General features: G+C 41.5%; 2 protein-coding genes across 2 annotated transcripts in view; both read right to left on the minus strand.

Annotated features, from left to right (window-relative positions):
* The window catches only part of LOC119404895 (phospholipid-transporting ATPase ABCA1-like), a 64,871-nt gene extending 60,944 nt beyond the window's left edge, over positions 1 to 3,927 (minus strand). Inside the window, 2 exon segments of the mRNA XM_037671586.2 lie at positions 2,210 to 2,349; positions 3,655 to 3,927. Of these exon segments, the coding sequence (XP_037527514.2) occupies positions 2,210 to 2,349; positions 3,655 to 3,787 (273 nt within the window). The 5' untranslated portion in view covers positions 3,788 to 3,927.
* Positions 3,928 to 3,989: 62 nt separating this feature from the next.
* The window catches only part of LOC125759916 (retinal-specific phospholipid-transporting ATPase ABCA4-like), a 31,395-nt gene continuing 19,989 nt past the window's right edge, over positions 3,990 to 15,395 (minus strand). The window contains exons 2-9 of the mRNA XM_049419397.1: positions 11,664 to 11,738; positions 11,446 to 11,539; positions 9,267 to 9,402; positions 8,477 to 8,632; positions 7,525 to 7,654; positions 5,565 to 5,768; positions 4,630 to 4,719; positions 3,990 to 4,022 (exon numbers count right to left, since the gene is read on the minus strand). Coding sequence (XP_049275354.1) covers positions 3,990 to 4,022; positions 4,630 to 4,719; positions 5,565 to 5,768; positions 7,525 to 7,654; positions 8,477 to 8,632; positions 9,267 to 9,402; positions 11,446 to 11,539; positions 11,664 to 11,729 — 909 coding nt within the window. The 5' untranslated portion in view covers positions 11,730 to 11,738. The remainder of the gene's footprint in view (positions 4,023 to 4,629; positions 4,720 to 5,564; positions 5,769 to 7,524; positions 7,655 to 8,476; positions 8,633 to 9,266; positions 9,403 to 11,445; positions 11,540 to 11,663; positions 11,739 to 15,395) is intronic.

Here is a 15,395-nt window from a genome sequence, read left to right on the forward strand (position 1 = left end):
ATAATTCCCGATCCCGACTTAGCTGCAAATCCGCAGAAACGATGGCCCTTAGGAGCCACAAGGCAATGCAATGTAGCGATGCTAATGGATGACAAGTGAAGCATCTCAGCCTCGCTGCTGCCAGCGCAAGAAAAAAACAAAACAAAAAGCGGGCTCATAGTCAGCTGAAATGTGCGGCTGCGGAAGAGACATGCTTCACTGCAACACAGCAGTGACACGTGGGCAGCATAACGCATGCTTCTCTCAACGTCAGCGCGTCATGATTTACCCATTCTTTCTGGGAAAATAGAGTAATTAAAAAAGGGCGGTCTGACGGAATTCGCGATGTATGCGAACCTCCGATTGGTGGTTGTTCCTGCAATTTGCGCACTTGCACTGCTGGCAGAGTACTTGGAAAACTGTGTTCAAAAACTTCAATGGTCATCTTTTCCACCCAGAACACATCGCGAATTCCGTCACACTGGTCATTATTAAATTATTTATTTTAACAGAAAGAATGGGCGAATGGTCGCATCATGACGCGCTGACGCTGTGAGAAGCAGGTGACACGCTGCCCGCGTGTCACCACTGTGCTGCAGCGAAGCATATCTTTTTTTCTACAGGCGCGCATTTTAGTTGACCATGTTTGGTTAATTCGAAAACCAGCTTAATTAGATCTTTCACAGTCCCAGTGACTTTGAATTAACGAGGTTTTACTGTATGTTCATTTAACCTTGAAGTTGGGCTTCGTGGCAGTACGGATTTCTCCTGGTAAGGTGTATTCACGGTATAGCACACATCTACTGCAGTAAAACCACCTTTACAGGGGGTTACATGCGGCTTATATGTCTATTCGTTCATTTCGAACACTTCGAAATTTCCTAGAATTTAAATTCGTTTCGAAGCGAATTCGAATACTGTAATATTCTTTCGAATATTCGAAGTGCTCGAATATTTGCACAAGCCTAGTACTGACACATGTTCGCATTTACTACCGCATTTTTCTCGCTAAGATTTTGAAAAAAAAGATAATTTTCATATTTTCATCGTACAGTGAAACATAGGTATTTTTCATTGCTTGGTTTGACCAGGGGAAAAATGGAAAGAAGCGACAGCGTTTGATCTACAGTGCTCAGCGATTGAAACTCCATACTCGGTTCTCATGGATGTTAGTGCTTCTTGCACCACTGGTGAATGCTGAGGACACCGAGATGATGCATTATGGTATAAGATGAAAGCAAGGACTTCTGTAATGCATTGCGAATGCACCTGGGTCCCCATCAATCACCCAACATTCACTGGTGACTCAAAAAGCACACGCCACCACGAAGGCAGAGTATCGCGCTTCAGTCACTAAGCGCCGTGCACTTCACCATGAAAGAAACAAGACGTTGCCGAAAAAATGGCCGATCTCTATCTCTCCCAGCTACCTGCAGGTTTCCATTTAACAATGGATCTACATATAACGACTACTGCCAAGAGGCTCGCTGTTACGCTAACGTATTTTAGAAAGCCGACAGAATCCAACAAGCGGCATTTGACAAAAAATGCCAGGCCTTTGTAGAACAGCACAGTTACAGCAAAAGTTGGAGAAGCAGCCTTTCTTGAGCCAGTTGTAAACTCCCTTGAGGTGACTGCTGCAAGTGCACTTGCAAGGTACCCACTGCACCATAAACGTCACAACTTTGCGAAGTAGGGGAAGTACCCACTATGCCATTATCCATCATTCTGTGGGGTAGCCTACCAGGCTCAGCTCTGGTTAACCTTCCTGCCTTTCTTTTATCCTTATTCTCTTTTCTCCTATCTCTTTGGAGACGTGAGGTACGCACTACGCATCTGTAAGGCATTATGTGCGCTTTGTTGATACTGTGGCTGATGACAATGAACAATTATGGCTGAGCCCTCTGTAATGGGCAGGAAGCTTTAAACCACACACTCATTGCGTAATTCGCATTGTGATGCCCGGCATTATTTTACTCTTCTACTCCACTATATTACATCAATTAACGTGATTCAATCCTTGCCCGACTTGACACCTGTATAGGGTCTTTTTGTGAAGGTGTTTCAAGCACTGGCGTGGCTCTGTGGCAAAAAACTCGACTGCCACGCAGGGAGCCTGGGTTCAAATCCCGCTGGATCCTGGATATTTTTTTTTCTCATTCTGCGCTATAGCGGTTACGGACACTGGCAGCAGCGGACAACTACGATACCTAAGTAGAGAATCACAAACCTTGCTAACGATTCTCCGGGTTGCTGCATTGTTGGGGGCAAACAGAATCTTGCCTCGAACGTAAGGTTTCACCTGACCCCACAGAAACCGCATCAGCCTGTTGTGTTCGAAGCTCCGGAATACGGCATTGCAGCGGGGGCCTGTGAAAACAAAGGGAGCACCAAACTGTAGTCCTTAGTTCGTGAAACAAAACTATGAATCAATTAAACAGAAAGCAGAAAGCCGAGCTAGAATAGGAAGGTGTTTCCTTGGTGAATATAAAATGTGGAAATATCCATATAAGTAGTATTGAAACAGACCTTTCAATCTCATTCAGCAGAATAACATGTTGTAGAATACAGGATTCTTCCCTCTTACTGTTCATATATATGCTAGGCAGAGATGTTTTGCGCAGTGCTATAATGATTATACAGACAAATTTGTTTTGACAATGTTTTACCAAAATAATTAATAGCCGCTTGATAGCTCACTCCTGCTTTCTCTGCAACTGTGATGTACACGTAGCTCTAGATTGCATCGCCTAGTATTAGTCTCATGGCTATTGGTCCAACAAGGCTCGTAATAAGACATGTAATTCAATGGTCGTAATATTTTTGATCGACTGATACATTAACATTACACAGTTAAACCTCACTGCAGCAATACTGTGTCCTACGCAACAATACCTCACATATACAAGACATCATGTCTACAAGATAATACTTTACATAATAACAATTCACTTCCTTCTAGCACGTTCATAGTGCCACTCCATAACATAACACAAACATTAAATGGTAATTATGATTTACCAGTACGTCACAGTGCCTAAATCGAAAGACTTGTTAGTTTTATGGAGCAAAAGCACAGAATCAATTGCTGCTTACAACAATAACTGCCAGAACCTTAGAACTGTTTTGTAAGCTATTTTGTCTGAATTTTCAAAACATTTCTGAGCGAACTACTATTCTAATGCTCGAATTGAACTGTATTATTCCTTTTTTCCCTTGAACGCTCATGGCCAATTAGTAATTGTATTATGATCAATATGCATCAATTCCAACTCGCCCACCTCTCTACCTTACTACCTTACTGTATTATGAATCACTCATTCTTTATGCACCTGACGTTGGTTTTCGTTCTTTTTTCATTTTGTTAATTTCATTCCAGTGAACTACCTTTCGATGCACTTTGTCCTGAGCCAGCAACTAGCCTTCTCGCCCATTAGTTCTAATCTCATATTCTTAGCACACATTTTCTTATCTGGAATTAATAAATATCATTGACTGATTGATTGATTGATATATTGATTGATTGTTTGATTGATTGATTGATTGATCGATTGATTGATTGACTGATTGATTGTATTACACAAATATATCGGAAAGACTCCCTTTATATCTTTGAGCACTATTAGGAATGCACCAACTTGCCCAGGCCTCCTGTTCCTACACAGAAATACTCACTGGTAGTGTTGTCATAGACGTATTCTGAGACCACAGCCTCGTCATTCTGTTCTTGCAGGTTTCTGTTGACCTGTTCCCGGAACTCCTCAAAGCGCTGTGCCGGGCCGTGCTCAGTGTCCAGGAGAGAAGACATGTTGCGACCGCACAGCGACACCTGAATCACCCTTGCGAACGTGCCGTTGGATCGTGATCGACTCAAGGTGAAGAGTTCGGACAGTTGGTCGATCCTCTCGGTGAAGCCCTTGAGCAGCTCTTGAAAACTTGTCAGTGCCCACAACTGAAAGAGTGGAGTGAATACATAAGGCAATGATGAGAAACATTTCTGCACCTTTCTATCACAATGCCTTGAACAGCTCGTGACAATGACACTGCAAACAAGAAACAGGTCAATTTGTAGCTGACTGAAGCCACAATAGTTGTGCATCTAAAACATGCACACTAGTTTGGATCATTCCAAATCAGTGTGGTTTGGTGCAGGTCCCTTGGATTCTAGTTGAACACTCACATTATGTTGTGCATATGTATTTATGAAAGGTCATTAAACAAGCATTTCTGGTTCAAATTTTCATCGCTTCAAGCTGCCATCTTCTGCAGATTACTTTTAACTACCTGGAGTTCTTTAACATGTACTTGATCCAAAGTGCATGAGTGTCGTCGCCTTCTGCCTACAGCATAATTTAGCCACTGTGTCTGGGAATCGAACCTGCGACTTTGTGGCAAGCAGCAGACTGCCATATGTGCTGAGCTACTGCAGCAGTTTATGCAAGATATACCATGTCGAATTCTCAATAAAAAAATTTTCAAACATCAAGCAGTGCTACTTTTGATGATACCACTACCGGAGCTGGAGCACTGTGCTCTGCATTCTTCATGAGGTGCGTGTTTGCACTGCTTATTTTAGCTCCAAATGTTGCTAACAGCAAAAAAATATGTATAGAAAAATGTGAAAAGGACAGAGGAGAGAAGTAAACGTGCCTCATTGCGAGCATCCTGAGCAGCCTGAAAAGCCGTCACCCAGTCAGATGTGCTGAAGTTGTGGCCACTCTCCTTCATCACAGATGATACCTGAAATGAAATGAAGAAAAAAAAACCCATAAAATCTATACATATTAGAGAGAGGCCAAGAGAAAACACCGAGCTAATACAAACCGCTACAATATCCCCATTTCTTGACAGTCACAAAACTTCACCGGTGAAACAAGAAAATTATTGGCTTGAAAATCAGACTGTCTTCTTGAGAAAAACTTTCTCTTTATAAGTTTCTCACACCCAAATCCCTGCACTGATGATTAAATTATTTAATTAAATTCTGGTGAGCTAAGTGCCCAAACAATGATTTGACTGTATGGCACATAACAACGGGAACTCCAGATTAACCCATTGCGGTCTACTGTCGGGTCCATCCCAACAAACAACACGGCTGCAGCGGTCCGTTGACAGGCACTGCTGGACAAGCTTTTTCATGGTTGATTGATGCAAGTGTTTTCTCACTGCGTTACGCACAAGCTTTTAAAAGATTAAGTAAACTTCTTTTGCTTGAGGTTTGCCTTTTTTTAGCTTTGAACCTCAACAGACAAAAGTTGGGTAAAGGTTTTGGACCGCAAAGGTTATTTCTGGCCATTCTTTTTTTTTAATGCACGTCTAATAAGTACAAGAGCGTTTTTTGCATTTCGCCGGAATTAAAGGTATACAGAGTATGATGACATGTACACACTGTTGGCACATGCGAAAAGCTAACTTACTCTAGTCACAAAGATCAATATAAATACTTTATCCATATGGCCATTTATATTCTACAAACATATTTCACAAGGTTTCTGAAGTTAATCTTCCTGTTGACATCTCCAAATAACAGAAACGCACATGCGTGCGCCTTGGAGCACAGGCATTTCGATTAATGAAGAACACACCTCGTGAAGCACGGCGGTCCAGTTCAGACTCCTCAAAACTTGTTGCGAGAAGGCACGGCCGTCGGCAGCAGGTAGTTTGCAAAGATCACGCTGCAGACGACTGTGCTCGTCACCACCTTCCGGGGCACCAGCCACAAAGAGCACCTGAGGGGCACCCGGCTTGCAGAAATAGCCTCGAATGCCTTCCTTGCCTCTGTCAAATATCTGGAAAGAAAAAAAAAACACTTTAAATGTAAGCAACCTGCATGTAAGCTTTACGTGTTCACTTAAGAAAGACACGGGGTTTAGTGAGGAAGAAGGAGAAAGGAAAAGACAATATTTTAATTAATGAATTCTAAAGAGGTTGGCACTGTGGTACACCTAGCTTGTTACTCAAAGAAGGCACAATGAAAAATGAAGTGACATGCACAGTGCATAACACGTACAACACTTACACAAAACGTACCACGCTCAACAAACTGTAATATCTCATTGAAGGGGTATTGACATGAAAATTTTCAGTTGTCGTTTTTTTTTTGTCAAATGAAATGCCAGGCTCTCAAGGGCCTAGAAAATGTGCTGGTAAGTGTGATTGTGCCTTGAAAAATTAATTATGCGTTCTTAAAAGCTGGTTTCAGTTCCTACTGTACCCTGACGTCACGACACGGTATGAGCTTTTCGTCACATGCTTGCGCAAGATATTGCGAAATTTCCATGGCCGCTCCACTTCGTGGCTCTGCCTGTGATGCACAAGCGGTCATTTTGGATGCTTTAGAAACCGACATCGTCACAACTAGCCATACTGGTGCATGAAAAGTCATTAGAATTGACACTGTAGCCTGACGTCATGCTAGTGTTGATGTCAGTAGGTGCACCACGCGAAAATTGACTTCAATGTCAAAATAAGATATCTTATCAGCATTTCCTGGGCTTCATACTTGCTCAGAGCCATCTCTGTGTATAAGAGGCTTGTATGGTGGAATAAAGTCAGCTTTGAAAATTGGTGTCAGTACCCTTATAAAGGGACTGACAACTGATTTTTCTGGACCTAGTTTTTTATGGAGCAACGAAAAGCTCCCCCACAGTAGTGGTTACACCTGCAGCAGTTTGTTCCAAAGCATGTGGATATTTTGCAAGCAGAATTTTTCGATCTGAGAAGCCACTAAAAAAGTAAGAGTCCCTCCTCCAGCAACACTGAGAAGTGACAGCAATTCTGACAGCCCCCCTCACAACGCCAATACGATAGACAATCTTTCCATTAGTGGGGTTATCTAAATTCTAGTTCTGAGCGGTTGTCTGTCCCTTTAATACTACTGAGGTTTAACCTGCCATGAGGCTTAACAACCTCGCACAGTTGAAAGTTATAAAGGTGTGTGACGAAGTGTCCAGTACTTGCATGACGCTGGCATTGGTACAGTAGTAAGTGTTCCCGGGTAACAACACAAATATTAGGCAGAGTAAATGCTGGCAGGATCATTACAACACTCAAACAGCTCATCGTCTGCAGGTAAAAACCAGTCAACCAACAAAGCTGGAACAGTGAGCACTCCAGAGCTATCATTCTAGCTATGCTTTTTAAAGTTATTTGCTTGCTTTTTGAACATTATCTGGCTTGACAAGCTTTTTTTTGAAATGCTTTGTACACATAGAATGACCAAACCTCATTTTTACATCCCTTTAACTTTGAGTGTAACACATCAAACTTCCTTTCACATGTAAATTAGAAGTTCACCTCATCATGCCTATTTTATTTCTCTTTTATTTTTCTTTCCCTCATTTTCTCTCTCTTTTCTAGTGCCATTCGATACGTCATTCTTGCCATGCAAAGTAGCATGCAGATCACGCATATTCAAGGAAAGCTCTCTGCATCTCATTAAAAATCTCCCTTTTTCCAAGCATTTAATTCAGCAAGAACGCAGCTGAGGCAAGCGATTACGCAGTTAGGAAACATCAATGCAGGCACACACGAGTGAGCCCTCACCTTTTGAAGTGCCCGCACGCTCACACTTGACTTGAAGAAGGCAGGATAGAAATCTTTGTTGGAGATGTTTAGGCTTTCGAAACCACGCCTTGTGCTCTCGTCATTCTTCAAGACATTCTCAATGGCAACCCTTCCTGTAGAAAAACCGTGGGCATGTTGTGTTATGCATCAACATAACGTGAGCATGTTATGCTATGCAGGTTTAATTGCGTTTCACAAAGCAAACATGGGTCTATAGAAGGCATAGCCATGGATGTTTTCAGGTGAATTTTGACTACTCATGGCTCGTTGCACAAAACTATAACATCCATAGATGAAAATTGCACCATTTCAATACCTACAAGACAAAGGCACGGCGTCCACATTTGTATATTTACGGGCACTTCAGATATGTAGATATGCTCAGGCTTTAATTGTAAAAAGTGCATGAGCAACAATACATGCAATAAGGATAGCTACAGGTTTAGTAGCTATCCTTATTAGCTATCCTTAGTAGCTATCCAGACAATTCTTCACCCAAGAATAGCCTGCAGTAAATCACAGCGGCACACAAAGACAACATTCTGCCATACTTCAAAGCTCTGGAGTATCACGAATTTAGCAGGCATCGACTAAAGCAGATGATAATCTCAATATTTTTTTATGAAAGACACAGAACTATGTGATTGGTGCTACAACTATTGCAGTAGAAGTTATGCCCATTCTGAGCTAACTCAGCAATGTTAATTGCTACTTTTAATATCCCAAAGTAACAGTAAGGCAAGGGCAGCAACTGTGGAGAACAGCTCTAAAGCATTAATTTTGACTATGTGGGGTCCTTGAATGTACACCCAGTAATAAATCTAAGTACATAAGCATGTATGGCTATGTCTTGCATCCAGCAGCAAAATTCGGGATGCGAACATAGTATGTGAACCTGCAAGACCTTCTGGCAAATACATTTCTGAGGCACTTACCGGACAATGGAAACTGGGCAGCTGTTAGCTTCTTTACGAATGAAGAGAGGGTTTCCAAGTCACGGGATAACCGTTTGATGCTGTTCACTGTGTCTTCATTTGCTAAATGTTCATTTACGATGTGATTCACATCACTGACCAATTGTATAATCCTGCGAGAGAAAGAAACCGTATCAGCTTCAGGAAGTTCGTAGACGTTCCAACTACTCAATAACCTTCTTTTTACGATTTTCTGGATCGATGCAAAGAACTACCCGATTCAAGTATTCATGACAACTGGACCACTGTCCTACTCAAGAGCAGAAGTTCATCTTTATCTTAGAAATATGTCTCCCTGAGACTTTCTACTGTGGTATTGTCCCCAGTATGCCCACAAACAGTGGCACGGATGCTGCGCAGTGAGATAGCATCTGTGCTACTTTTTGTGACTCTCACTATACCATTCATATCAATAAAGCAATTTCACAGTCTCAACTACATTCAGGCTATCCTTTTCATGCAGCTTTATATAAATGATTGATTTCTCAATTAAACATGCATGAGATGTATGGCTCACTGCTGTATCATTCACTCATTTCTTATAAGTGCCCATGAACAGCTCTAGACCTATAAAAAAGGCCCTGAAAAAGGCCATGAGAAAGGCTCTAGGCCTATATGAAAAAGAGGCAGCACACCCGCCCTATCCCAAAAGCACGAAAATATAAGTAAAACAGTGGGCAAACTCCACTTGGAGCATGGAAAAAATATAAAAGACAACCAAGCAGAAGCAAACATTTGCTCACTCACAGTGATGTGTTGTACTGCTGCTCGGCACTATCTTGAGTGGCCGGCTCTCTGTGGCAGGTGTTGTTGAGAGTACACACAGTTGACTGGACAAATGGCAGCAGGCCGGCAGAAGGCATGGCCTTGGCATCGAAATGGCCTGGAGGGGACAGCGAAGGTAAAAACGAAGTGGCATCATGCATCATGCTTGGAGGCAATGTTTGCCCTCATACTTCAGCTCAATGTTTGCCCTCTTGCCCAGCTAGCTGTGTTCAAGCTACCATGGCCAACTATGCAACACTTCAATGAGTTATTGTCCTTGAGCCTGCAGCTAAATCGATCGAGCTTGTGATACTGAAAATCAGTGGCGGGGGCATACAGCAACGATGCCTCGGAAAAGTGAGAGCACTCACAAAATGTCTTTCAGACAAAGCCGTTCAGTTCATGGTGAACGTTAGTAATGAATGGTCGAGCTAAGTGTAAAAGTAAAAGGACTTCAGGAACTTAAGCACAACTATAAAGAATCGTGCTTCCAGTGTATGGTGCACGGTATCTACTGCAAGGACATTCACTTTTGTGCATAATAAAAGACCATGCCGAAATGGCTTCCGACTATTTTGATGTGGTTACGCAGTGCAAAACTGATATTCAGTACACTCATGGTTCAGTAGCAGAATGTGAAGCATTCAGCATCACTTAGACAGCATTACACGCTGTGCAATAATGATGCTAGTCTAGCACAGAACATGTTGACATGCAGAAGGAGCACACTTGAAACTCCTAGCTTTCTATCTACACTGTAATAAAGTACAGCTAATTCACTTTTGATGAATACATCCTAGTAACAAGGTTATGCCTGGTTTGCTAACATACAACTGAGCTCGAGGGAATGAAAGAAAAAGTGGTGTAATAGGTGAACCAATGCAAATGCAAAAACAACAATGTTCTATGCCCTTCCAGGAGGAAAGGCATTCAAGAGCATTGTAATTGCGCTGCATAAATATAAACATGGTGATTGCTATTGGTATGAATGCCTCCCTGATATTCTGCAACAGCGCACAATCATATTACTAACAGTTTGTACACAGTACTACAAGCTGTGAACCAACACAGCTGCCAATTCTGTAACAGAACATAACATTTGCATAACATCTGCACAAAAACCTCCATCAGGTCGATTTTATATGCATGGTGGACCTCACGCTGCACAAGGTAACCATGCCTCACACAAGGAAGTACCTGGGCTTTTCCTTTTGTTTTTCTGTGAGTGCTCTTTTTCCTCACTTGAAACAAAGTGGCTCATTTGGCTTTGCCTCGCAAGGCAGCACTTCCTTGTGTCCAAGCTGGCTAGACAGCGTGCACTCAATACTAAAGCTAACCGTGCATGACAAGGAGCGAGTCCAAATGACTTCCTCTCTACACTAATTACAGCACAACTAACTCGCATATGCACGCAACAATATCGGCATTTTTAAAACAAAAATATGTCATTAACAAGCTTACTGCAAGACAACCATCAGTAACACCTGTAGGACTCAGCCTTATCAGGGTAAAACTTCTTGAATTTTTTTTCTTGACGCAGTATATGTCTCAGAAGAGTGTAACAAGGCTAAAGACAATTGCACTGATTGTAAAATGCATGATACAGGTAGTACTGGAAGTGACGCCAATGTAATTCTAAATTTCATCGCAGTTTTATGTTCATCCAATATTGACTGGTATCGGAGCTACGATGCGACAATCTTTTTGTGATGTTACTGCAGGCATCTCTATAGCAGCTTCAAAAACAGCAGAATAACTTGAGTATTGAGCCATAACAAGCAGAATGCCTGTGTCAGGGCAGTTAGACAGCTCATGATGGTCAGCGCTAACAAGACATGAAACACAAGAAAGTACACGACACAGACACTGTGTCGTGCACTTTATTGTGTTTTGTGTCTTGTTTGCACTGACCGTCATGAGTATGTTTCAACTAGCCCAACTTGCTACATTACTTCAGTTGGACAGCAGTACAAAAAACGTTTGTATATACTCTAGAGGCAAGTAAGAATAAAACTGCAGATAAGGTACTTAGTATAACAGCAACCTCTCCACAATTGCCATGAATAGCAAGAAGAGATAAAGAAGTCAAGGAGATAAAGAATGTATGCAAAAGGTTACACACTACTACTTCAGAAGATAAGATTGAAAGCGAGCCACTTACACTCGTGAATGTAAATACGGAGTCCTCGTGTACGGACCCACATGAGAATGAAGAAAAGGATGAGGGGCCATACTATCTCTATACACACGCGCACCTGAAAAAAAGAAAGCATACCGGTTACACAGTCTGCATCTCTCCCAGCAACAGATGCAGCAAATAACGGTTCACGTCAGATGGATGCACAAAAAAAAGCGAGCATGCCAGCTTATTAACTCTACCTTCTGTCGTCGATGTATTACAAAGTTTTTCCATAGTAGCAGGTACAGCTGGTTCCAGAACTTCATTCTGCTTCTCTGCAATGACAGAGAATCGAGAATTCAATAGCGTAATCGCCACTCCCAAGTGAGCGAGATAAGCAGACACGCAGGGGGCACTCACACATGTTCTTATCTTCTCTTTCTATCAACACGGCAACTGCTTCGTTATCTACATGACACGGCAACATAAGCAAGGTGATAAAAGTGTGTTTCTACACGTGAATAACACACTGACATACATATAAGCTGTTCCATAAAAAAGATCCTTTTAGAGATAAATGAATCAGTGTAATAGCATATTATATTCATGTCACAGCCATGCAAGCAAAGTGATTATGGCAAGCATGTGCTTACATACAGATGCCCATCAGCATACTTGTATTACTTAGATAAATACTTTATTTTTGTTCAATTTGTCCTCAGGTATAGGAGAGTGCATGCTCTTGGATCAGATATATTTGGAAGCTTTATTTTTTATCTCAACCGTAATTTATGAGTGAATCTTACTTGACACGAAATTAAACATTCTAGTTTATTGGCTCCATTAACCACAACCATGCAAAGAGTGCGGGACAGAAGAGCTGCCACGTTCATTTTTTTACGTTACATATTCTCTTCTAACTTCATGAACTAAATGCATAAGAAACTAAAGTTAAGTAAACATCATTTATTTCTCTTTACATTGCCTATAAATGGAAAACCACACCTTGTCTCTGGTTATCATTTAAGTACAAGATATGAGTGATTCAAATCCAGTATAATATAGTATAGTACTCGACCCTCAAGAATGTGAAAAATCCGACACAATTTAGGTTTTAACTCCTGCTTTTGATGACTGTATTCCTGCGGCATTTTCTTGCCTATTCTTTGCAAATTAGTGCATCTGTCAACACACGAAGTGTTTTCACAGTCACTTTTTCGAGCAAGAGTGCTTGACAACCCTAAGACAAAGTATATATAAGGAAACTGTCATACCACACCTAAGTGAAGCATAACATAAGCCCAAACACTAAAATTTCAGGTCACATCAGGGGACGTTCAACAACACTCACAAAGGAACATCTAGTGCAACTGTGGTCCATAAATCAATAGCTACTAGACAGATAAAACAAGCCAAGAGGGAGTGCAGTTATAAGTCTTCGAGACAGGAAGAAGCCTTTCGACCACAAAACCATCCACGTATTCTCCCATGCACTTTCTGCACTTCGGACAAATTGAGGTCTGACCCAGAGGAAATGAAGGTACTACATCATTTTTCTAGAGTTCTCAAGGCTACCATACTTGGCACTAACTTGAGTTTATAGTGCAGTGATTAAATATATTACCATGTGTCCTAGCTAATATACAGAGTAAGACATACTAGCGCAAAAAACCGATGAAAGAAGATGAAAACAAGCGCTTGTCTTTGTCTTCTTTTTTGTGTTCGACGGTTTTTTGCGCATGACCAACTAGCCCAACAATTAATTCTTTTAGACTGTACAGACAGCTTGTTAAACTGTAAAGCCCTCTGCACAGATCAAACTAACTGTTGCCAATCTCCTGGAAAAGCTGATGCAGTATTGTTTACGTTCTTAATATAGTTAGTTGTTAGTAATAATATAATAATTAACTTTATATCCACAACATAGAATAAAGTTAGCAAAGCCCACCTGAAAACAACCCCTTTAGTTATTTATTGTGTGCCACCGTTTTCTTGGCTCTTCCTCACTGCATTTGCATGGTGCGCACGGTGGTTTTTTGATGACCCTGTTGGTTTGCACTAATGGCATTGTGTTACAAACAACTGAAAGTGATCATTTATAGTACGCTTTGCAAACCTTGCAACAATATGGCTGCCGAAATTCATAAATAAAACGTCCTACTTCAATATGAACACAAAGCAAGCAGCAGGCTTCTTGGAGACATTCCTTAGCAATGTGGAGTTGGTTTCGTCCATGCAGGAAGCTCCACATTTTTAAATAAAGACTTTATTCCTATTGGCCCCACAGAATCTGTGTTGTCCACACAGACAGCTTCACATTTTTTTATGTAAACTTTGTTCGTGTTATCGGGGACCAAGTGCTGACCCAAGGGAGATGTCTGAATGCCCTGAACCACCCCCTCCTCGAAGTCTATGTGTGCAGCACCAGCATACAGCACGTGACAAACTCATGACGTCCTTCTTCCCAACTGTTACTGTGTCATTAGCATGTACACAGGGATGTGCATAAATTTATTATACTCGTTTACAACCTAAGAAATGATGTCACCTCCGCCCACACCTATCAGCTGTCCCTCCCAGAGAAAACTTGCGTAAGTGCTCCATTCAACAGCACTCACTCACTTTCGTGACATCAAGCACTTCTCCAGTGTTTCAGATAGCTGACTTTGCCATACAGGCCCACGTTTCTGTCCTCGGTGTTAGGTCAGAAACTTGAACATCCTGTTAAATTTCATCAGGAATTCTGAGATCGCCGCTCAGCGAAACGTAATGTTTCAGGTAGCAATAACAAACCTTTAGCTCTTGGTATGCGTAGTATTTACACTAGCCGAGAAAAAGTACTTGCCTTTTGAGCGGAAACCAGCTAACAAGACTGTCTTTCACAAGTGAAGGGCAGGTGCTTCATGGTTCCGTGGGCAGAGCTGCCATTTTTTCTTAGGTTGTAAGTGAATCTAGTACTATTATTGGTTGTAAGCATCTGGTTAGTCATCATCCTCAATGACCATCCCAAAGACAGACACTCCTCGTCTTGCAACCTAGATTCGAGCCTGTGCGTGTTTCTCAAGAGTTGCCTCCGGCAGCATCCTACACCTTCAGCATCCCCCATTCCATCCTTCAAAGGGCGTCAAGGCCTGACGACTGACCTGTCTGGCAAGTGTCAGAGAGTGAGGGTGTTTGGGAACCAGTTTGCAAGCAGCCCCCATATACTCTGAAAATGATTACAGCACTAATGGATGGTCTGCAGCAGCGTGCTGTCTCCCATTTTCCACAACGCATAACCCGTGCCGCAGCTCACGTTGAGCAGCTTGCGTTTATTGTAGCTTCCACAGTTACAGGGTGCTTCAACTAACTGGCACCAAGTGTACTAATTTCATGCACTCTAAAGAAAAGCTGGAAAAAAATTAAGCAGGGCAGTTATCTTAACATGAAATAATCCAACGTTGCTGAAAAAACGTTAAAACTTTTCTATTGAGTATTTTTCATCAGAGCTACTATTTTAAAGGTTAATCAAGAAATCTTCGTTAATTACCCAGCTTATCGATTGGCAGTTATCTTAGCGTGAATGAAAGATTCGGATATTTCAGAACAAGTGGTACAATTTTTGTATTGAAAATTTCTTTGCTAGAGTTACTAATTAAAAAAGTTAATTTGTTAATTACCCATTTTGGCAGACTGAAAAAAATATCCTAAGGTTTTGTAATACTAGGTGCAAATTAGCTGAGGCACCATGTATAGTTGAATGTCCCAGCACGCAAATGAAAAAAACTACCCTCCTTTGTAGCAAAAACAATAAATGTATGGACGTAAGCTTTAGCAGCCTTTGGTACAGGAGTTTGTGTTGTAACAAATATGAACCAAAATCATCACATCTTTTTGTCTACAGCTATTGAGTCTACTCTAAATGTGAAAATTACACCTCTCAGCTCAGCATTGTTTCTGAGCCCCTTGTGTAAGTAGGACAGTTCCACAGAAGAAATACAGAAAGAAAATTT

This window comes from Rhipicephalus sanguineus, chromosome 9 (genome assembly GCF_013339695.2).
Source record: "Rhipicephalus sanguineus isolate Rsan-2018 chromosome 9, BIME_Rsan_1.4, whole genome shotgun sequence".
Lineage (NCBI taxonomy): Eukaryota > Metazoa > Arthropoda > Arachnida > Ixodida > Ixodidae > Rhipicephalus > Rhipicephalus sanguineus.